This window comes from Geotrypetes seraphini, chromosome 1 (assembly GCF_902459505.1).
Source record: "Geotrypetes seraphini chromosome 1, aGeoSer1.1, whole genome shotgun sequence".
NCBI lineage: Eukaryota > Metazoa > Chordata > Amphibia > Gymnophiona > Dermophiidae > Geotrypetes > Geotrypetes seraphini.
In genome coordinates, this window is record NC_047084.1 from 114196304 (window position 1) to 114220433 (window position 24130).

At 44.7% G+C, this 24130-nt stretch overlaps 2 protein-coding genes across 10 annotated transcripts in view; both read left to right on the forward strand.

Moving 5' to 3' along the window:
* The window catches only part of LOC117356615 (zinc finger protein 501-like), a 29208-nt gene extending 27369 nt beyond the window's left edge, over window positions 1-1839 (forward strand). For all 4 annotated transcript variants that reach the window (XM_033936085.1, XM_033936094.1, XM_033936102.1 and 1 more), the window contains exon 3: window positions 691-1839. In XM_033936085.1, the coding sequence (XP_033791976.1) occupies window positions 691-818 (128 nt within the window). In that variant the 3' untranslated portion in view covers window positions 819-1839. The remainder of the gene's footprint in view (window positions 1-690) is intronic.
* Window positions 1840-9455: 7616 nt separating this feature from the next.
* On the forward strand, window positions 9456-21608 carry LOC117356633 (beta-1,3-galactosyltransferase 5-like). Of its 6 annotated transcripts, none has more exons than XM_033936143.1 (3): window positions 9456-9592; window positions 13025-13204; window positions 19693-21608. In XM_033936143.1, the coding sequence occupies exon 3, from the start codon at window positions 20307-20309 to the stop codon at window positions 21324-21326; it is 1020 nt and encodes a 339-aa protein (XP_033792034.1). In that variant the 5' UTR covers window positions 9456-9592; window positions 13025-13204; window positions 19693-20306; the 3' UTR covers window positions 21327-21608. The 6 variants fall into 6 exon arrangements, with proteins under 6 accessions (XP_033792034.1, XP_033792050.1, XP_033792016.1 ...); XM_033936134.1 differs by having other exon boundaries at window positions 9531-9640; XM_033936151.1 differs by having other exon boundaries at window positions 9531-9640; window positions 19696-21608.
* Window positions 21609-24130: the final 2522 nt, after the last annotated feature.

Sequence of the window (24130 nt, forward strand, 5' to 3'; positions counted from 1 at the left end):
CACCATTCCAGCGCCTATGAAGTAGGTAACCAGGTACTGCCTCTGAATATCAGGTAAATCTTGGTGACTGTCTCAAACCCAGATGTTAAGTGCTGGTACCCAGAAAGGGGCCGGCACTGAGTATTGATGTCTAATTCAACTAGTGTTTAAAGAAACATTGACTGCCACTGGCCGAATATTGAGAAGTCAAAATAGAGAGGGAAGGAGTCAAAGTACAAAACAACCGAGAAGCACAAGGGGCCTTTGAGTTCTGAGCAGTCAAACTTCCATTTATCGAAGGACCTGACACGGTCTAGGTTTTGGCATATCCAAAATCCATGCAAAGAACAATGGAAAGATAGCCAAACAGATAACACCAAATACTGACTCACGCAACAATCAGTATCCAAGAAATAGCAAGAGTGAAGTTACACCTGCATATTAACAGCTAATTACATTGGATGACCTCTGATGAAGACAGATACACCGAAACATGGACCGTGTCAGGCCCGTCAATAAATGGAAGTTTGACTGCTCAGGAGTTGAAGGCCTCTTGTGCTTCAGATTTTCATAGTATGAAACAAGATGTTGTGTCAAACCAGTTATAGTGCTTTGCCAACAGCACTCCCTATACTTTCTAACATTCATAACAAATGTGTTTTTGCATCTTAAATATTAAAATTCACCCATTAACTTCTCACTTGAATTCAGCAGTTGGTGGGTCGCAGGACAGAAAGGTGCCATTGTTGAAGGAAAGCATTCTTTATGCTAGCCAGGGGAACACCAGCCAAAGCCAGACCAAAAAAAGAGAGGAACCCTGTGCGAAAATGATTCCATAAATCCAAAGAGCTGAAAACAAGTTTCCGTGATCCCAGGAATACCATAGTCAAAACCAGAACTTGGGCACGAAAAACACCAAATTCATGTGTTAAACATAAGACAAGCTTCACAGAAAAGGCACAACCTACAGTGCATAAGGATGACCATGTAGAAGAAGAACAAGACGACGTTCCTGAAAGCAAGAAAAGCATCCCTCCAAATACACACCTGAAACAACATTCGATGCCTCTTGCAGGTAAAAAGCACCATCAATGTCCTGAATGTGCACTAGGCTTCTCCTATAGATGCCGTTTGGAAGCTCATAAGAGAATTCACGGAAAACTAACCCATTTGGAGAAATTGCCCTGGGAAAAACCATACAAGTGTACAGAATGTGAGAAATGTTTCGGTTTCAAACAGTCTCTCAAACGGCACAAAAGATTTCACACAGGAGAGAAACTTTTTAAATGCACCGGATGTGAGAAAAGTTACTATCTGAGGGAATCTCTTATATCATATCAAAAATCACACAAGTAGCCCCAGTCTACATTTCAGAGAGAGCCCCTTTAGGTGTACTGAATGTGAGAAGTATTTTACTAACGCATCCAGGTTACAGGCTCATTTAGGAATTTGTACAGGAAAGCAATCATATAATTGTTCCAAATGTGAAAAGTGCTTTGCTACAAAATACAAGCTCCAAACTCATCTCAGAACCCATGCTGGGGAGAAACCATATAAATGCACTGAATGTGACAAGTTATAGCACCCCAGCTTTGGAACAATCTACCAATTTATATTCGTAATGAATCTTCTTTAGAAAAATTCAAGCGTTCCTTAAAAAGTTTTTTTTCAAGGACGCTTTTGAAAAATAGACAACACAATTTTACCAAACACCAAACTTCTTAGATCTAAATTAGATTTCTGTATAGATTATAGATTCATCTTTTTTCTCCTTTCTTTTTTCTTCCTTTTTGTATTACCTACCAAATGTGTTCCCCGCTAAATGTTTTCTTTCTCTCTTTAAAGATTGTAGATCACCCCTCTCACTTTCTGTATCAGTTATGTATTAGAATGGATAGAATTTTATTGTAATTATGTAAAAGAGTTTTGTTCTATCCCCCATTGAAGTTTTTGATATTGCCTACATAACAAAAATTTAATAAACTTGAACTTGAAACTTGAACTTGCTTTCCTAAAAATTACAGGCTCCAAATTCATCTAAGAACTCATACATGGGAGAGACCGTATAAATGTACTGAATGCAAAAAGTGCTTCCCTACAAATTACGAGCTCCAAACTCATCTAAGATGCCACACTGGGGAGAGATTGTATAAATGTACCGAGTGTGAAAAGTGCTTTCCTACAAATTACAGGCTCCAAGCTCATCTAAGAGATCATACTGGGGAGAGACCGTATAAATGTACCGAATGTGAAAAGTGCTTTCCAGCAAATTACAGGCTCCAAGATCATCTAAGAGATCATACTGGGGAGCAGTGGCGTACCTAGGGTATGTGGCACCCGGGGCCCATCATTTTTTTACACCCCCCCCCCATGTAAAAAAATATTTTTTGTAATGACCATGAAACGGAATAAATGGTCAGAATAGAAACAGGCAGTGAAAATTTTCTTATATTCCAAACATAACATAACATAAATTATGTCTGAATTGTCATGACATCAGAAGTACATATGGAGTAGTTGCAGGTGATGCTTGGGACAGTTCTGATTGTGTTAGTTCGGTTTTATGTGTTTTTTGAATAGAAGGGTTTTTATTTCTTTTTGAAGGTTTTGCAGTCTGTGGTCGATGTCAATTGGTTGTAGGGTTGGGGGTCGAGTGTTGCAGCTCGAATGGCTAGGAGGTTGTCGAACAGTTTTTTTCTTTTGACGTTTTTGATTGGAGGGTGTGTGAATGGTGCGTGAGTTCTCCTATGTCTGTTTGAAGTGGATTGAATTATTTAGCTGAAGAAATTAGTTACCCCCTCATCCTACACACATTAATTCTCTTCCATTTTTGTTCCCATTATAAAAAACACTGATAAGTTCCCAGAAAAAAAATACATTAAAATAAGAAGTGAAACCAAAGGCCCCTACAGATGAGAACATAACATAAGAATAACCTAACTGGGTCAGACCAATGGTCCATCATGCCCAGTAGCCCATTCTCATGGTAGCCAATCCAGGACACTAATACCTGGTCAAAACCCAAAGAGTAGCAACATTCCATGCTACCGATCCAGGGCAAGCAGACACTTCCCCCATGTCTTAATAACAGATTATGGACTTTTCCTCCAGGAATTTGTCCAAATCTTTCTTAAAACCAGCTACACTATCTGCTTTTACCATAACTTCTGGCCATTTCATTTTTAAGTTTAGATCTTTCCTTTCAAACAGAGACCTTGCTAGATGTCAAATACAGCACATAGGTAACTTCACATGGACTTAGCTGTGCAGGAAATGTGAATCTCCTCATACACCCACCATATAGTGCAAAAATGTGCAAAGGTCTGTTTTTTTCTTTCGATCACTACATAGCCTAATGCCACACAAGCAGCGCTGTTACAAACATATTCTGTAGGTCAATGCTAAGGATAACAAAGTTTCCTTCCTTGGACCAGAAGGAGATACTGATAAACCACTGGAAGAGATCCCAAAACAACACCCAAAGACCCACTCAGTGTGTGAACCAGTTGAGTGGAGTGGACTAAATGGGGGATGGAAATGGGCCCGGAGTTTGCTCAGCAGATTTTCCCAGACCACCTCTTCCTCTCAACACATTGACACGCTGCCACCACCACCACTAGGAACACCTCACTGGGTAGGCCAGCTATGCTATAAACTTTATAAAACACATTATTATATTTTCTTATAAAGCACATATTTTAACTGAACTCTCTGACATCCTCAGCCTTTCCATTCACAAAAATAGAAGGAAGATGAGTTCCCATTTCCTGCTGTCTCATGTCCCCGGCCTATACAATATTTTTTTTCTGCAGACCCTTCAAAAGTCTGACCAAATCCTCGTTTCACTTGCATTATAAAGTACTGAGGATGCCATCTATCCCCAATCCCAGATCCTAAAGTCTAAGACAGTAGCATACATAGTAACATAGTAACATAGTAGATGACGGCAGATAAAGACCCGAATGGTCCATCCAGTCTGTCCAACCCGATTCAATTTAAATTTTTTTTTTTTTTTCTTCTTAGCTATTTCTGGGCGAGAATCCAAAGCTTTACCCGGTACTGTGCTTGGGTTCCAACTGCCAAAATCTCTGTTAAGACTTACTCCAGCCCATCTACACCCTCCCAGCCATTGAAGCCCTCCCCTGCCCATCCTCCTCCAAACGGCCATACATAGACGCAGACCGTACAAGTCTGCCCAGTAACTGGCCTAGTTCAATCTTTAATATTATTTTCTGATTCTAAATCTTCTGTGTTCATCCCACGCTTCTTTGAACTCAGTCACAGTTTTACTCTCCACCACCTCTCTCGGGAGCGCATTCCAGGCATCCACCACCCTCTCCGTAAAGTAGAATTTCCTAACATTGCCCCTGAATCTACCACCCCTCAACCTCAAATTATGTCGCAAGGAAGTTTTTTTTCACCCAAAGGGTCGTGGACACTTGGAATGCGCTACCGGAGGAAGTGATCAGGCAGAGTACGGTACAGGGATTCAAACAGGGATTGGACGGATTCCTGAAGGATAAAGGGATCATAGGATACTGAGGGAGGAACTGGGATGTAACACAAGTATAGAAAGCTAACCAGGTAATGAGTATAGAAACCAGGTCGTGCATGTGCAAGATCGGAGGATTAGGACTTCGATAGGAAGACAGGACTTAAATGAGAAACCAAGGTGGCAAGGGAGCCCCCTCTGGTGATACAGACAGGTCGTGACCTGTTTGGGCCGCCGCGGGAGCGGACTGCTGGGCGGGATGGACCTGTGGTCTGACCCGGCAGAGGCACTGCTTATGTTCTTATGTTATGTCCTCTGGTTTTACCATTTTCCTTTCTCTGGAAAAGATTTTGTTCTACGTTAATACCCTTTAAGTATTTGAACATCTGAATCATATCTCCCCTGTCTCTCCTTTCCTCTAGGGTATACATATTCAGGGCTTCCCAGTCTCTCCTCATTACGTCTTCTGGCGCAAGCCTCCTATCATTTTTCGTCGCCCTCCTCTGGACCGCCTCAAGTCTTCTTACGTCTTTCGCCAGATACGGTCTCCAAAACTGAACACAATACTCCAAGTGGGGCCTCACCAATGACTGTACAGGGCATCAACACCTTCTTCCTTCTACTGACTACGCCTCTCTTTATACAGCCCAGAATCCTTCTGGCAGCAGGCACTGCCTTGTCACACTGTTTTTTCGCCTTTAGATCTTCGGACACTATCACCCCAAGGTCCCTCTCCCCGTCCGTGCATATCAGCTTCTCTCCTCCCAGCATATACGGTTCCTTCCTATTATTAATCCCCAAATGCATTACTCTGCATTTCTTTGCATTGAATTTTAGTTGCCAGGCATTAGACCATTCCTCTAACTTTTGCAGATCCTTTTTCATATTTTCCACTCCCTCTTCGGTGTCTACTCTGTTACAAATCTTGGTATCATCTGCAAAAAGGCACACTTTTCCTTCTAACCCTTCAGCAATGTCACTTACATACATATTGAACAGGATTGGCCCCAGCACCGAACCCTGAGGGACTCCACTAGTCACCTTTCCTTCCTTCGAGCGACTTCCATTAACCACCACCCTCTGGCGTCTGTCCTCTGTAGCGCAAACTAATGCTGCCAGATTCAGGAAAAAAAATTTCGATTCAATTCAGCCTATTGAATTGGTTTTTCAATTCGATTTTCCTGCCCAGTTGGGTGATTATTTTCAAAACTCCTGGTGGGTTTTATAGCTTTTTCACCCCCTTTGGCTTCTCCTAACCACACTGGCGCTGTAGTGTAAATAAAATAAAGAAACAAAAAGGACTTTCTCTCTGTTAAATCCTAGCTCACGTTTGCAGTCCAACACCAGCTCTGGCAGGATACACATTTCAAATCTGACATATTATAATCACAAAACAGAAAATAAAATTAATTTTTCTACCTTTTGTTGTCTGGTTATATTTCAAATCTTGTTGGTCCAAGGCTCTGGTTTTCTTCTGATAACTTGCTTGCCAGGGTCTCCTTCTTTCTGCGTGCTAACCATCCATCTGCCAACTCTGTCCTCCCTTTCCATTTCCCTCCCCTCCCCAGGAAGTCTGGTATCTTTCCTTTTTTTCATCTCCCTCCACAGATCCACCTTTTCTTAACTACCCTTTCATCCGGCATCTCTTCCTCCTTCCCCACCACCCCTGAGTCCACCATCTCTCCCCTTTCTTTTCCAATTACCCTCCTATCCAGTATCTCTATCCCTCCTCCACACCATCCCTTGTGTCCAGTTTCTCTCCCTTTCTGTTCCTTCCCTCCCTAAATCCCATGGTCCATCATCTCTCTCCCTCTCCTCTATTTTCAGGACGCATTATTTCTTCCTCCCCCCCCAAAAAAGTTTGGCATATGCACGTCTCTTTGAACACCCCTTCCCTCCGTGTACTTTCTAAACCAGGGTCCCCCCCCAAAGGCCTGTCCCCCCCTTTAACAGGTCTGCTGTCCCCCCTTGAAGGCCTGTCCCCACCCCCTTTGTAGGCCATGTCCCCCCTTGAAGGCCTGTCCCTCCCCCTTGTTACGCCTGTCCCCCCTTGAAGGCCTGCCTGCCTGTCCCACCCCTTGAAGGCTGTGTCCCCCCTTGAAGGTCTGCACCCCCCCGAAGGCCTGCACCCCCTTGAAGGTCTGCACCCCCCCCCGAAGGCCTGCACCCCCTGAAGGCCTGTCCACCCCCCTTGTAGGCCTGTCCCCCCCTTGAAGGCCTGCCTGCCTGTCCCCCCCTTGAAGGCCTTGTCCACCCTCTTGAAGGCTTGTCCTCCCCTTGAAGGCCTGTCCCCCCCCTTGAAGGCCTGCACCCCCTTGAAGGTCTGCACCCCCCGAAGGCCTGCACCCCCCCCGAAGGCCTGCACCCCCCTGAAGGCCTGCACCCCCCTTGAAGGCCTGTCCCACCCCCTTGTAGGCCTGTCCCCTCCCCTTGTAGGCCTGTCCCCCCTTGAAGGCCTGCCTGCCTGTCCCCCCCCTTGAAGGCCTGTCCCCCCCCTTGAAGGCCTGTCCCCCCCTTGAAGGTCTGCACCCCCCCCGAAGTCCTGCACACCCCCCGAAGGCCTGCACCCCCCCTGAAGGCCTGCAGCCCCCAAAGGCCTGTCCCCCCCTTGAAGGCCTGTCCCACCCCCTTGTAGACCTGTCCCCCCTTGAAGGCCTGCCTGCCCCCCCCCTTGAAGGCCTGTCCCTCCCCCTTGAAGGTCTGCACACCCCCCCGAAGGCCTGTCCCTCCTCTTGAAGGCCTGTCCCCCCTTGAAGGCCTGCCTGCCTGCCTGTCACCTCCCTCCCCCTTGAAAGCCTGCCTGCCTGCCCGCTCGTCCCCCTGGCCTCCCCGCACCACCTATGAAGCAGCACTACCTATGCTTCCGGCCTTGCCGTTCAGTCCCCCCCCCCACCGCTGCTTCCTGCGCCGCGGTCCCGCCCCTCCTCTGACGTCAGAAGGTCAGTGGGGCGAGCGGTCCTTCGGGGGTGTGGGGGGGGACTGAACGGCGAGGCCGGGAGCACCCCCTCAGGGCTGGCACCTGGGGCAGACCGCCCTCACGCCCCCCCCCTTGGTATGCCACTGCTGGGGAGAGACCGTATAAATGTACCGAATGTGAAAAATGCTTTACTACAACTAATCAGCTCCAATCTCATCTAAGAACCCACAGTGGAGACGGTCAATATAAATGTGTCGGACAGTATAAATGTGCTGAATGTGGAAAGTGCTATACCACAAATTTCAATGTCCAAGCACACCTAAGATCCCATATTGGAGAGAGACCATATATATATGTACTGAATGTGAAAAAAGCTTCCCCTTGAAAAAAACTCTTAAATATCATAGCAGAATCCACACAGGAGAGAAGCCCTATAAATGTAGTGTATGTGAGAAATATTTCAGTGACAAATCATATTTCAGAATGCATATGAGAACACACTCTGAAGAGAAACCGTATATTTGTACAGAATGTGAGAAAAGATTCTTTATGAAGTCATGCCTTAAAGTTCATATGAGAACCCTTAAGGGCGAACGCCCGTATAAGTGTAACAAGTGTCAGAAAAGCTATGAAGACTTGACAGCTCTGAAATACCATTTTTTAAGACACTAACCCTGAGAAAAACCATTTGAATTTTTCATGCAATAAGTTTGTGAGACTAGCTCTCTGCAACAGCTTGAAAGGATTCACATAGGAGAGAAGTCACGACTCACCATTAGAAACTCTGTAATTACAACATCACCATACCAGAAAAGCACTGAAATCACGACCCTAAGAGACCTGTGGAAAATGAAGAGCTTAGGATCACCTTGGACAAGCCCATTCCTGAATGAAAAAAGCACTAGAACACTGTTAATCCCAGTCCCAAGTGGAGAGAAAAGATTCCCAAGTACCAAGAAATATGACAGGAGGATAAAGAAATATTTCCCATTGTTTGGGGTGTAACAAGTTCTACAGCAGCGTATGAGAGAGATCACACTCCACATGCCCTGCTTAGGAGTGAGGTTCAGTCCTTTCCTAGTATGTGTAAATTGAACCTATTTGTAGAAACACCCCCCCCCCTCCCGAGAAACAATTTAAATGAGCTCTGGAATGAGTTACCGCTTTCACGTAGAAGTTTAGGTCCCTTCGTTCTATTCCGAAAAGCTTCTAGTTTACATTCGTTCTCTGTCTTACATTATTGTTAACCAAGTTGAGCTCCTTTTGGTTGAAGGCTCAGTTTAGTTTAAAATGCAGTAAACGTCTCTATTGAAACGACAAAAACACAAAACAATTCTATTGGAGACGGGGGAAAAACATTAGCACAATGAATACAACACCAACCAAAGCTGAAACAGAAAAGGTCTGAAGAAATTTGTAGAGCACAAGTGAGAAGCAGAATGGCTACCGAGAAGAAGGCAGACCGCAAAATTATGGAAAGACCTGAAGAAACCTGAGTTGAAATCATGTTTCCCCGCTTCTGTCAAAACTTCTAGGGTTCACTTTAAGGGTGCCTGCCTAACATTCAAGATCCTGCATGGAATTCTCACCCCCCTAATTCCACTATCTTGGAATTCTACCAGACCTGACACTACCAGATCCACCCAAAAACTTAAACTATCTTTCCCCTCGTTAAAAAGCATCATCTTTGCGGGACAATTAGGGAAATCTCTTTTCTTCAAAATCACCGAGCTTTGGAATAACTTTCCTGCCCTGCTGAAAACTTGGCTATTCTCAAAAATGTAAATCTCGCTATCCTCTTTACAATCACTAATTGGTATTATGTTTTTCCTTCCTTTTATTAACGTTCCTGTAAACCATGCCGAGCTCTATCTTTATGGAGAGGATGCAGTATATAAACTTAAAGTTTAGTTTAGTGAAAACCTGGTTCAAAAGAGCCAAAACAGAGCTGGAGAGAATGCGCAGGCTGAGGCGCGTGACCTCTCCTTTGAGACTGCCACTTTTTCTCCGGATGAGTGATCTCCACTTAGCTGCGACGGAGGAGTCGTTTTTCGACATGCCGGTGCAGGATGCCCTCTTGCCGGCCTCTCCAAGTGGGAGGACTGACCCTGGAAAGGGAAAGGAGGAGCTGTCAAGATCGCAGCAGTCGGAGGGAAGATTTCAGCAAGCCCAAGAAGTTTCTCCGACCACTAAGGGGGCTACAGGTATTTTGGTAGCCCAAGAATTCGTCTTGCCAAATGAGGTGGTCAAAGGTACTTTGGGAGCTACAGGGAATCCCTTACAAAGGCCATATCAAATATGCAAACTTCACTGGGGAATCAACTTTCTATGCGCTGGACGACTGCCCTTTCAGAAAATTTGGAACTTAAAACTGATAGTATCAAGTTTGGAGAATAAAACGGGTGATTTTTGAGACTAAGATTAAAAACTTTGGAAGTTCAAGCTCTGGCTTGGGCTAAGGACAGTGCTAGTTTGCACTTTAAACAAGAAATGATGGAAAATTCCATTAGGAGATATAATCTCCGGTGTCAGGTCAAAAGCGCGCCGGGACAAAGGCGCGCCCAGACAATTGAGCGCAGCGCGCGCTGCCACGCCACTCTAAATTACTGTTTTTAGTGCTCCGACGGGGGGGCGTGGGGGGGAACCCCCCCAGTTTACTTAATAGACATCGCGCCGCGTTGTGGGGGGTTGTAACCCCCCACATTTTACTGAAAACTTCACTTTTTCCCTGTTTTTAGGGGAAAAGTTCAGTTTACAGTAAAATCTGGAGAGTTACAATCCCCCAAACCCCCCATAACGCCGGCACGATCTCTATTAAGTAAACTGGGGGGGTTCCCCAACAAAAAACCCCGTCGGAGCTACTAAAAACTGTAATTTAGAGCGGCGTGGCAGCGCGCGCTGCGCTTAATTGTCGGCGCGCGCTTTTGTCTTTCGTGCCGTTGTCTATTAACCATTATCTCCGGATTATGAACTTTCCGAAAGTTCAACCTATAACTGCCTTGGCCATGCTTAAAAGATATTTGAATTAAATTCTGAAAGTATCAGAAACCGCGTAAAAATATATTACCTTCCAACGAGAGTCAAAGCTCAAAATCCTAATCCGCAGAATGTATCTGCTGATAGTTAAAATTTGACACAGTTCCTTGAGAGGTCCCATGCTGAGGTTCTGGTTCCTGCTAACATTAATAGTGACTCAGACTGGGATTGGATGCTTAAGATGGTTTTTACTCTCGGTTACAGCCATTCTACTTTCTTCCAGCTACAGAAGCAACCTTATTAACCTGATCAGACCCTCAGCGGCACCACTCAGGACTCAAACTTCTCATAGTCCTGAGCTTTACGTGTCAGCTCGTCACTGGGTCTACTTTCTCTTAATAGAGCTTAATTTTATAACTTCCCCTCTATTATTTATAAATGAGTACTTAGCTTAAGTTTGTGGCTAAGTCTTCTTGGCTAAAGATGTCAGCGTTAGTTAGGGATGTCAAAGTCGACATGTTTCGCCTAGATTGCTTTTTCAAGGCTCCATCCCTATTTCCCACCGACGACCATTGTAACCGTCAATTCTTTACAATGGTCATCGGTGGGTCGTCAGTGACGAGCTGACACGTAAAGCTCAGGGCTATGAGAAGTTTGAGTCCTGAGTGGTGCCGCTGAGGGTCTGATCAGGTTAATAAGGTTGCTTCTGTAGCTGGAAGAAAGTAGAATTCTGGCTGTAACCGAGAGTTGAATGTAAAAGCACCTTGATTCCAAAGCAGTGCATTCACTTGATTAAGATGGTTTTTAAGCATAAAGATGTTCCCTTTTTGACAAATAATATAAGAATGTATCCCGATTAACCCAGAGGAGAAGGAAGACCTCGGGCTGTACAGTTAGGGGCAATCTTTGTTCTAAGAGACCCTCGTACGTGGATTATGACCTATGGGGCTCCTTTTTCTAAGCTGCGTTAGGGCATTAACGGACGGCATAGCGCACGCCAATTTGCCACGTGCGCTAGACCTTAACACCAGCATTGAGCTGGCGTTAGCTCGAGCTGCATAGCACACGGTAATAATCTGCATGCGTTAAAAACGGTAACGTACCTTAGTAAAAGGAGCCCATAGAGGTAACAGATATGTTTTCTATGAACCACAGCAGCCGTCTAAGTTTATTTCAGACAGAGAGACTGCATGAGTTTTGCTGCTCTCAAGATAGCTCAGGAAAGAAATGTTCAGGAGCAAAAGGGTCGTCTCTTTGGTTTGCTTGCGAATCGTTTTGCTTGGTAACTTATTTCAGGTTTTTTCTTCAGCTACGTCTCCGATTATTGGAATAAGCTGACGTTCTTTAAATCATTTGGAATGGTAGTTTTATTTCCAGCTTACGTTGTATTTTTTCTTAATTGACTTGTAATGATTGTCAGTTGTTAAAATTTATAAATAAAGAATTTAAAAAAAATAAAAAAAAGTAACTGTCTTTAAGATTCAGAGAGGCAAGAAGAGGCCTGTAACTGTTAAAAAGGACAGATGTTTGTTGCTAGTTACAATACCGGCTTTCAAAAACTGCGCAATCAAAGCAGTTTATAAAATAATTCCCTCTCCCAATAAGAGGCGTATAAAGAGGTGTCGTCATTGCATAGGTACAAATTTTAAGATGTTTCACCTTAGTGCCGTTTCTATCATGCCGTGTGTAGTAGAGAGCGTAAACCCCCAGAGGGCAGATGCTAAGGAGTGAGCAAAGCTGGTGCCAGGTGCCCTAAATCTCTACCTCAGGGGTACTATTTAGCTTAGCAAAGGGGTCCGCTCCGAACTGGGGGACCAAGCCATTATCCAGCCGGCCTCTCACGTACAAGACTCGGGCAGTCTTTTTGTGCATCGTACTGTGTCTTACATCTTCGCACATTGAACAGTGCATTAGACCAGTGTTCTTCAACCACCGGTCCATGGACCAGTGCCGGTCCACAGAAATTTCCTGCCGGTCCACAGGGCCAGCACGTGCATCTGGCTCAAAACAGTGTTCTTCAACCGCCAGTCCACGGTGTGATCAATGCGGCGTTATCTTCGAGCCAGCTCCCTCTTCCTCACTGATTCAGTGCACAAAGCCCCGGGCAGTGGCTCCTATAGGCATCCTGCGCCTGAACCGGAAGCCTTCTCTCTGACGTTGCAATGTCAGAGGGAAGGCTTCCAGATGAGGCACGGGACGTGGGGTGGAGATTGGGTAGAGATGGGCGGGGTCTGGCCCCGACTTAGCCCAGTGTTCTTCAACCGCCGGTCCACGGACCGATGCCGGTCCACAGAATAATTATTTTATTTCTGCCGGTCCATAGGTGTAAAAAGGTTGAAAAACACTGCATTAGACGACGTAGCGATTCCCTGTCCTATAGCACACACTGGAATTCATGACCCACCTCTTTCCCCCTCCCCCTGCCCCCGAATGTCGGAAGGACGTGAAGCAGCAGTCTGGTTTTGGGGGTTTTTAGTGGAACTTTGTCAACAACATATGCTGTAGATTTCAACAGGAATCCCTCCGAGTTAAACTTGAAGTCTCTCTGCATGAATTTTTCAGATTTTTTTTTGGGGGGGAGGTGGTTGTTGTTACTTATGTGATTGTTTTTTGGTATTTTGTTTCTGGTTACTTATTGCCTTCTTTAAATATTAACTAAGGAAAGAGAGATGAAAGGTTATGTTTGTTGTTCCTGCTGGTATCCTTGCGGCTGGTGGGGTTTGCAGTCAGCGGCGGGTCCTTGTACCGTAAACCGTTTAGATAACCCTGACAGACGGTCTATCAAGTGCTCAGTCAACGTGAAACTTCGGTGCCTCTAACAGTCCGGACACAGCTTTCAGGTGAGCCCCATCGACCCTGCAGCCGATAACATCAGGTCTCTGCTTCTAGCTCTAAGGGACTGTGCCGAATACTAGAAGCAGGCTGTGATTCTTTTTATCAATCCCACAAAAAGACGGTGGTGTCACCAGCCTCTTCACATAAGCTCACGACCAGAACATCCCTTTTGTTGTTTCTACCGTGTTTCCCTGAAAATAAGACAATGTCTTATATTAATTTTGGGCCAAGAAAAGGCACTAGTTCTTATTTTTTTCATGTGATAATAATAATAATAACTTTATTTTTGTATACCGCAATACCACAAGCAGTTCAGAGCGGTTTACAGAGGAAGAGACAGTACACAGACAGCGATGTTACAGAAAAGGACTTTCAAATTACATTAATAAGCCGAGAGTAGTCAGGTATATCCGGAAACATTTCAGAGATACAACAAGGCAGGGAAGGAGTCAGAGAAATTTGTCAAAGAGATAGGTTTTAATTGATTTCCTGAAGGATTGGTACAATGATCGTCTCTCCCTTCCTCTTTCCTTTCTCTCCCCCACATGTGCAGCATCTTTCCTCCCCTCTCACCCATCCCCTTGTGCTTTCCCTCTGACATCTTTTTATCCCTCCCTCCCATCCCTTGTGCAGCAGAACCCTTGAGCAGCTCCACCCCTGCCACGCAGCAGAACCCCCCACTGACCCTCCCATCCTTCCATCTCTCCCTTCCATCCGAACCCCGCTGACCGCGAGACCTACATGCCTCCCTCCAAAAAGCACTATCAATAAATGTTCAAAAAGTATGTCTGGATCAATATAAGATTTTAATAACTTATGATAAGTTCAAAAAGGACACCTCAGCCCCACCACTCCACCGCATGTAATGTTTTCTATAGCGGGAAGCAAATTGTGGTGCTTCATCATTGGCTGTCACTTTTTGTTTTTGCACTGTTGTTTTTTATATATATACTAGCTGATTACCCGGCGTTGCCCGGATATTTATTTATCCCAAAATGTCCAACCCCCTACATGTCCCACCCCCCTATGTCCCACATGTCCCACCCCCACGTTACCCCCCCCCACATGTCCCATATGCCCCACCCCCATGTCCCAACCCCCTACCCTCCACATGTCCCAAAGGAATGTCCCTCTCTATGGGGCTGAACTTAGACTTAAACGGCATCGGGAGTGTTGGTATTTATCTATGCAAGCCCGAAAACTATGGGTTGGACATAAATATCTGTCGCTTTTGATAATTTTAACATATCACCCCCTTCCCACCCCCACAGTATTTTACCCCGTCCCACCTGCACAATATTTTTTCCCAGATAGTAAGTCTTATGTGTACCAAGTTTGGTTGAAATCTCTCCATGCGTTTCAGAGTTATGCTGAGTATTCATCTGTGAGCCCGAAAACACTATGGGGTAGATACTAAAATCTGTCATTTTCAATCATTTTTACATATCCCCCCTTCCCACCCCCACTGTGTTTGTCCTCAGATAGTAAGTAATGTGTATGTCAAGTTTGGTTGAAATCTGTCCATGCATTGAAGAGTTATGCTGGAACATACATACATACACACACACACATATATTCAAATTATAATGTGAAATATTTGACAAAATGAATACAATACAACTAACGCAAAACTTGATTATAAACAACATTTTTAGTTTCACCTCCAGGAGCAAGAACATATAAAATCTTGGGTGAACCCACCCTTGAGCAAGCAACATAGAGTTGTGGGCCGCGAGACCCCCAGAACATATCACCCCAGGTAGTGAGGGATCTGCATACCAAGTTTCGTTCAAATCGGGCAAGCCGTTTTTGCGTTGGCAGCTGTTTTACATTTTTTCCATTGACATGAATGGGTGAAATCTGATTTTATGTTTGTAGCTCCGCCCAGGTGTGCAGGTTGGCCGCGAGACCCCCAGAACATATCATCCCGGGTAGTGAGGGATCTGCATACCAAGTTTCGTTCAAATCGGTCAAGCCGTTTTTGCGTGATCGCGGCACATACACACATACATCCGATTTTATATATATAGATATATGTGTATTTTCTTTTAAATTTTTATATCTCAATAATTTAAAGAAATAAATATTTCCTTAACACCAAACATTCTCAGTGTCATAGTGTATAGTTTAAAAGTAAGTAGTACTTATCTCAGCCAACACCTAGGGAGTCTGACCCGACATGTTTCACACAACCAAGTGTTTTATCAAGGGTCTCCCAAAGCTGCCGCTGTCATCCGACTCCATATCTAAGTGAGTCGGATGACAGCGGCAGCTTTGGGAGACCCTTGATAAAACACTTGGTTGTGTGAAACATGTCGGGTCAGACTCCCTAGGTGTTGGCTGAGATAAGTACTACTTACTTTTAAACTATACACTATGACACTGAGAATGTTTGGTGTTAAGGAAATATTTATTTCTTTAAATTATTGAGATATAAAAATTTAAAAGAAAATACACATATATATATATAAAAAACAACAGTGCAAAAACAAAAAGTGACAGCCAATGATGAAGCACCACAATTTGCTTCCCGCTATAGAAAACATTACATGCGGTGGAGTGGTGGGGCTGAGGTGTCCTTTTTGAACTTTTCATAAGTTATTAAAATCTTATATTGATCCAGACATACTTTTTGAACATTTATTGATAGTGCTTTTGGACTGGATAAAGCATTTACTTAAACCACATTGCCATTGTTTAAGTGTCCCTCCAAAAAGCAGCATCGACAACACTCTAAACAGGCTGCTTCATGGCCTTCTCCTGCCGGGGCCTTCTGTGAGCCGCTTTGCTGATGACATCATCAGTGATGCAGCAGAGGGAATGCCCCGGCGGGAGAAGGCCATGAAGCAGCCTGTTTAGAGTGCTGCCGACTCTACTCTGTGGAGGGAGGTAGTAGGTCTCACAGTCAGAGGGTCGGCGGGGTTCAGACGTAAGGGAAAGATGGAAATATGGGAGAGTCAGTGGGGGTTCGGCTGTGCAGCGGAGGGGGGGAAGCGCTGCTGCCAGTGAATCCAGGGACTAGGGCTTATTTTCAAGGAAACACGGGTACTAATTTTCTCTTTCTTAGACTGAGATGTGTTTTATGTTGCCTGTTTAGAAATGCTTTGCTTTCCCCTCTGTCTACGATGCATATGTTTTTATGATCTACAATTTGAAATCATCCATTTCCTTCTCTCAGGGCTTCTTTCAGCTGCAGGACCAATGCTCCACTTTGGGAGGGGACTCCAAAACATGCTAGCAGGTTGTGTCTTAAGCTTTCAGCCGCTTAGGGGTCCCCTAGTTCCTGCTGAAGGCTGTGATGTCTTAAGCTTTGGGCTCGCATGGGGGTCTCCGTCCCCAATGCCAGCCCTGGTCAGCTGCCCTCCACATCAGCACTTCTCAAACCTGTCCTAGGGATCCACCAGCCAGTCGAGTTTTAAGGATATCCACAATTAATATGCATGTGATAAATTTGAATATAAAGAATATGAATTAAACACATTTGATAGACTCATTGGGGTAATTCTATAAGGAAGAAAGAACTTTAATGGGGTAAAGTATGAGGGTGTTTTGAAAAGTTTGGTTAAAAACAAAAGCAACTAGACAACGTAATCTCCATCGAGGACTATGAGGACTATACGCAGTCCAGCGAGTTTCCAGGTTTTTTTGTAAGCTGATTTTCCTATGGTACAAAAAAAACGGAAACTTAAGTGTATGAAGGGGTGCTGAAAAGTTCTCATCCCAACCAAGAAGAGAATGATGTGGATATGGGTCAATCAATGGTAATTTCTGCAAATTGGCACTTAACCAAATAAGATAAGACTCTTTTCAGCTCCAGAGGCAAAATAACGCTCAGAATTTAGGAAGTTGGTTGGTGGGGATGAGAACTTTTCAACACCCCCTGGTATGTAATAAAAGTGAGCCAAGTATAGGACAATCGAGCCATTGTGACATCACTGATGAGGTTGGCTCCTATTGGTGGAATGAGGCATTATGACATCATAGTCTCAGTTCTGGTTACCAACACTGAAACTCTTCACATTATGAGGGGGTGCTAAAAGGTTCTCAGCCCAACCAAGAAGAGAATGACGTGGATATGGTTCAATCAATGATCTGAAACAAGGTCAAAACATAGACGTTCATTTCTACAAACTGGCATTAACGAAATAAGAACTCTCTTTTCAGCTACAGTGGCAAAATAATGCTCAGAATTTAGGAAGGTGGTTGAGAACTTTTCAGCACCCCCTCGTATAGCCCTCGATGGTGACTATATTGTTTAACTTGCTTTTTTTTTTTTTTTACCAAATATTTCAAGCCACCCTTGTACATGCCTACTTTATATAAGAACATAAGAATAGCCTTACTGGGTCAGACCAATGGTCCATCAAGCCCAGTAGCCCGTTCTCAAGGTGGCCAATCCAGGTTACTAGTACCTGGCCAAAACCCAAAGAGTAGCAACATTCCATTCAGAATCTTAAAGACTAGCCAGATTCTGGAACCCCAAAGAGTAGCAACATTCCATTCAGAATCCTAAAGACTAGCCAGATTCTGGAACCCCAAAGAGTAGCAACATTCCATTCAGAATCCTAAAGACTAGCCAGATTCTGGAACCCCAAAAAGTAGCAACATTCCATTCAGAATCTTAAAGACTAGCCAGATTCTGGAACCCCAAAAAGTAGCAACATTCCATTCAGAATCTTAAAGACTAGCCAGATTCTGGAACCCCAAAGAGTAGCAACATTCCATTCAGAATCCTAAAGACTAGCCAGATTCTGGAACCCCAAAGAGTAGCAACATTCCATTCAGAATCCTAAAGACTAGCCAGATTCTGGAACCCCAAAGAGTAGCAACATTCCATTCAGAATCCTAAAGACTAGCCAGATTCTGGAACCCCAAAGAGTAGCAACATTCCATTCAGAATCCTAAAGACTAGCCAGATTCTGGAACCCCAAAAAGTAGCAACATTCCATTCAGAATCTTAAAGACTAGCCAGATTCTGGAACCCCAAAGAGTAGCAACATTCCATTCAAAATCCTAAAGACTAGCCAGATTCTGGAACCCCAAAGAGTAGCAACATTCCATTCAGAATCCTAAAGACTAGCCAGATTCTGGAACCCCAAAAAGTAGCAACATTCCATTCAGAATCCTAAAGACTAGCCAGATTCTGGAACCCCAAAGAGTAGCAACATTCCATTCAGAATCCTAAAGACTAGCCAGATTCTGGAACCCCAAAGAGTAGCAACATTCCATTCAGAATCCTAAAGACTAGCCAGATTCTGGAACCCCAAAGAGTAGCAACATTCCATTCAGAATCCTAAAGACTAGCCAGATTCTGGAACCCCAAAGAGTAGCAACATTCCATACAGAATCTTAAAGAATAGCAAGATTCTGGAATCCCAGAGAATAACAAGATTCTAGAATCTCAAAGAGTAGCAACATTTCATTCAGAATCCTAAAGAATAGCAAATTCCAGAATCCCAAAGAATAACAAAAGATTCCAACTCAAAAAGTAGCAACATTCCATACAGAATCTTAAAGAATAGCAAGATTCCGGAATCCCAAAGAGTACCAAGATTCTAGAATCTCAAAGAGTAGCAACATTCCATGCTACCAATCCAGGGCAAGCAGAAGCTTTCACCATTTCTGTGTCAATAACAGACTATGGACTTTTCCTCCAGGGTAGCAACAGTGAAAATGTGGCAATACATACATGTAAATGACCCCTTACAGAATACCAATTAGTTAAAAGTACACACCATTTCATGATGTGGATGTGTCCAGGGGAAGCATCATGCATGGACAGAACAAGTACTCACATATATAATAAAATATTATAATTTGTGTGCATACATGATAAATCTAACCCCCAAATTCTATAAAGTCAGCCTAAAATTAGGCATCTACTTTTTTAAAATGAGTTTTTAATTGGTTTTAAACATCTAACTTGTGCCCTGGATTATTCTTAAATGCTTGATTATGGCAGAAAACTGTCCAAGTCCTAAATCCACCCTCGTCTCATCCACACCATGCGTCTAACAGGCCCCCTTGAGATGTAGACTAGAGAATGACAAGGTGACAAAATTCATCACCGTTCCCATCCCCGTAGATAACTTTGGGAAGCCATCTCGATGTCATTATTCAAGGAGAGAGGGAAGAATCAAAAGTATGAATGGGCCCAACCACAAACCCTCAAGTCTTGCATTGAAGAATGTTGGTATAGAAGGACTAAAGTTGAGATAGACATGTTAGAATGGCACAGGATTGTTTTCCGCGAGGACGGGGACGGTGATGACTACTGATCAACAGCTTGGATATCCATCTAGAATATAGATTTCCAAAATAGAAAATTGGAAGGGTTTTGAGAGAAAGGTGTCTAACTGCTCCTTTATGTCATTTTATGGGCGTTTATCTTTTTTGAAAATTAGTCCCTAAATGTCCCAGAACAGCTCTGCTTTCAGCTGTGCCCTTCCTAAATTCTGCTGGCTCTCATCTCGGTTTTCTGTGTATTTCACAGCAGCCACTGCAAGAGGACAGGTCTCAGTGCATGGAGATTCCCGAAATCCCCAACCCCAGATTCCTGCAAAGATTTGCATGATCCCTGTGTGGTGAGACCTTAACTGGAGCCTGTATTAGACCCCGTGAACTCCTGGCACCCCAGTATGTTATGAGCAAACGAAGGATGAGCACCTGCCAATTGTACAACCGCTGGTAGAGCTGTGAGTCACCTCAGTGGTCAAGGTGGATTGAGGTGAGGATTGCCGAATCGTACAACATCCATGAGATTCCTGGTGGGGTGACTAAGGATAAGCTGGGTTTGCCAGGCATCTCTCATCCAGACAGGATCACTGGAGTCTTGGACGCACTGGGAACAAACATGCAGTCCTTTCTGCAAAACCACACCATGTCACACTTTCTGAGAGGGGAGAGAGGAAAAAGAATGATGCCCTCATGAGTTGGGGAAGCTTTTAAAGCTCAGATCTAAGGAGTTATTCAGTGCAATTCCTCAATAATAATCGCTAGGCCTTATCTGATGAAGAGTTTTTTCCTCTCTCTCCACCCATCCTGTGTTAGAGAGAAAGCAATCAAAGCTGCTGCTTATCATAATAATGAAATCTCTGCTCGTCCCTAATGCATTTTCACTTGAAAGGGGTTCTCTCTAGTGTCCTGCTTTTATTGATCCTCTTCTGGTATATATTTGTCGGGATCAAGGACAAACAGGAGCCAAGGGGTGTGAAAAAGTCCTTCTCTGTCTTTAAGGCCAAGCATCCCATCAGACCTTCCAAGGGAGATCTCATATTTACCTCTCTCGGAGTGGATTTTCCTTCCTTGTTTGCGGCCTCTTTCCCAGAGCCCCGGTGTGATACCAAGCAGGTCCTTATGGTTCTTGTGACTTCAGCGCCAAGGAACGTGGGAGCTAGAGAGGTGATTCGAAAAACCTGGGCAGCCAAGGAGAAGTGGGCACCGTTTGCCTGGCAAACTGTGTTTCTGATTGGCCAGACACTAGCTGATGGGATCACTCAAAGAATTCAGAAAGAACAACAGAACTTCGGAGACATCCTGGTTGGCGACTACCTGGACACTTACCGCAACTTAACACTGAAGGTCATGCATGGACTCAAGTGGGCAACAGAGCGATGCCAGCCTGACTACATTCTCAAAACGGATGATGACTGCTTTGTCAACAGTGACCGCTTGCCAATGTTTCTGGCTGTACACAATACCATAAAGACCGGACTATATGTAGGCGCTTTGTTCTCTCAGGAAAAGCGGAAGGTCATCAGAGAGCCTTCTAGCCTGTGGTATGTGGCCAGGGAGGACTACTGGCCAGATGAATATCCTCCCTATGTCAGTGGCATTGGCTACATTTTGTCTCTGGATGTGGCCAGCAAACTTTTGCTGATGGCTGAGTACATTCACCCCATTCCAGTGGAAGATGCTTATATTGGAATTCTGGCCACGGAAGCTGGCATCCAAGTAAAGGCTAGTAGGCGCTTTGCCAAGTACAACATGAAGTGGAGAGTATGTAATTACCGCTATCTGATGGTAATTCACCACGTGAGCACCCAGGGACAGGAGCTGGCCAACGTAAACATGGTGAAAGCAAGGACTGCCTGTAGGAACAACACAGAGGTGATACACTGGAAGTAACATGACAGAAAAAGATGGCCATGCTTTTCACCATGACTTTACAGCCATTTTGGTTGAATTAGAAAACTATTCACAAAATGGATGATGTCTTTAGCTCTCTTGAAAGAAACAGACTGTTTAGCATAGCTCACTGCAAACAGCCCTCCCCTCTACTATACATATAGACCAGTGGTCTCAAACTCGTGGCCTGGGAGCCACATGCGGCCCGCCAGGTACTATTTTGAGGCCCTTGGTATGTTTATCATAATCACAAAAGTAAAATAAAACAGTTTCTTGATCATACGTCTCTTTAGCTATTATTATTAAGACTTAGCCAAAGGGTTTTCGTTTGAGACCACTGATATATAGGGTACCATATTTTTGAAATGAAAAAAAGAGGACACTTGACTCCACTCTCACCCCACCATCACCCTGCCCTTAGCCCCTTCCTCACCGCTCCCCCTCCAGAAGCTAATTTTGAGAATTAAAGATCAGCACCTCGCATGCAGTTTGGCTTACTCCGAATCCGATGGCTCTCCCCCTTATGTCCTCAGAAATGTTGAAGCAAGAGTTAAGGTCAGAAGATGCAATGAGATTGACCGAAGGAAAATCCAGACTCATGGCCACGCCCCCAGGTCCACCCAGTTCTGCCCCGTTCCGCCCCCAGACAGCATCCGCATTGCATCCACACATGCTTGGATGCCCCTTTCCGATGTGATTTTGACGGGAAGCTTTTAAAAACCCGGACAAAGTGCCGGGATTTGAAAAGCTGTCCGGAACCCCAGACATGTCCTGGGAAATCCAGATGTCTGCTAACCCTACATAGGGTTATCAATGTTCTCAGTCATGGGTGTTAAGCTTTGGAATGGTCTGTGAAGACATATGTATACGTGTCAGCTTTTATACGAAGATTGGGGTGTTCTAAGCATTATGTTTTGGAAGAGTTGATTACCTGATGTATGTCGATTGTACCCTGCTTTGGTTTAAAGTGGTATATGAAGTTTTAAATAAATTTCTTTGAGCCGCCAGCAGCTCAGTGAGGTGAGTCTGCTGCCGCTGGCCTGCCCCGGAAGCCATTTCTCTGCAGGTCCCGCCTATGTGGGAACAGAAAATCGCTTCCAGGGCAGGACAACGGCAGCAGCTCACCTTGCTGAGCTGCTGGTGGTCTGAAGAAAATTGAATTACAGCCCCGAGGAGGTAAGAGGGGAAGAGCCACCAGACTCCTTGTAAGTCGGCCCTGCCAAACCTGACCAGACTGACACAATGTAAAAAAAAAAAAAACGGTCCAGACACCCAGATAGTCCTATTAAAAAGAGGACATGTCCAAGTTATCTCAGATGTATGGTAACCCTATATCTATACATCTCAAACATCCAGTGCCATCTAAATCTGTCTCGATGCCCCAAGGCTGAAGGACTTTGAGAAGCCCCCTCTGTAGGGTTACCAGACGTACAGCTTCCTTTTCGAGGACATGGTTGGGGGTCCGGATGGCTTTTCAAAACCCGGCACTTTGTCCGGATTTTGAAAAGCTTCCAACAAATCCCGGCGGATGCCACGCATGCATGCGTGCGTATGACATCATCGCATCTGCGCATGAACGGATGCCCTCCTGCTCGATGAGAGCAGGCAGCGGGGGGGGGGGGGTGTGGGCTAGGGCGGGGATGGGGCGTAACGGGACAGGGATGGGCGGAGCTGAGCAGGCCTGGGGGGCAGGTCTAGGGGTCCGGTAACCCCTCTGATACTGATGAGAAGAAAGGATAAGAGCAGACCATCTGAAGCGTAGAAGGGGAGGTTTCCAGACTAGGTGAGGAACGGGGCGACAGTGTGATCAAGGGCACCAAAATCTCCTTGGAAAATGTAGCATTGGTAGCAGTATGAGCAAACAAACAGCACCATCTGACTTGTATTTGGTTTTTTAAAAAAATAATTCTTTATTCAATTTTAAAACATATACAATAAGTGAAATTAATCTTTTTACATTCATCTTTTTACAATAAAGACATCACTTAAAATTTTTCAAATATTCATGCTTATTAATACTCTCCCCTCCCCCCACCAAAACTTTTCCAACAATTTTCCCAACCTTATTTACCTCCCACCCCTCCCCCCTCCCTGGATGTGCATATTATCTAATAACAAACCATAACTATAGAAATTCTACAAAGGACGTCAATGGGCCCCAAATGAATTAAAAGTTTCCATCAGACTTGTATTTGGAGGCCCTGCTGGTGGAGACTCGGGCAGATTGCAGCAAAGAGGACTTTTGAACATTCCAGTCCAGCCCACCTTTCTTATGTCTCCTCAACCGACCCAACATTAAGGGAAAAAATAGGTGCGGGGTCCCTAAGCTGCTGCAGCGTTCCAAGTGCCCTGTTCCTGTCATCAGAACATAAGAATCGGCACTGCTGGGTCAGACCAGTGGTCCATCGTGCCCAGCAGTCCGCTCCCGCAGCGGCCCTTAGGTCAAAGACCAGTGCCCTGAGTCTACCCCTACCTGCGTACGTTCCGGTTCAGCAGGAACTTGTCCAACTTTGTCTTGAATCCCTGGAGGGTGTTTTCCCGTATAACAGCCTCCGGAAGAGCGTTCCAGTTTTCCACCACTCTCTGGGTGAAGAAGAACTTTCGTACGTTTGTATGGAATCTATTCCCTTTCAATTTTAGACAGTTCCCTCTCGTTCTCCCTACCTTGGAGATGGCGAACAACCTGTCTTTATCCACTAAGTCTATTGAATGTCCCCCTCTTTCAGTTGGTCTAACTTTCTGAATTCTGTGCTGAAGGGATGGGAATGCTTCGGTTCAAACTAGGCCCCTGGCTTATTTTCTGG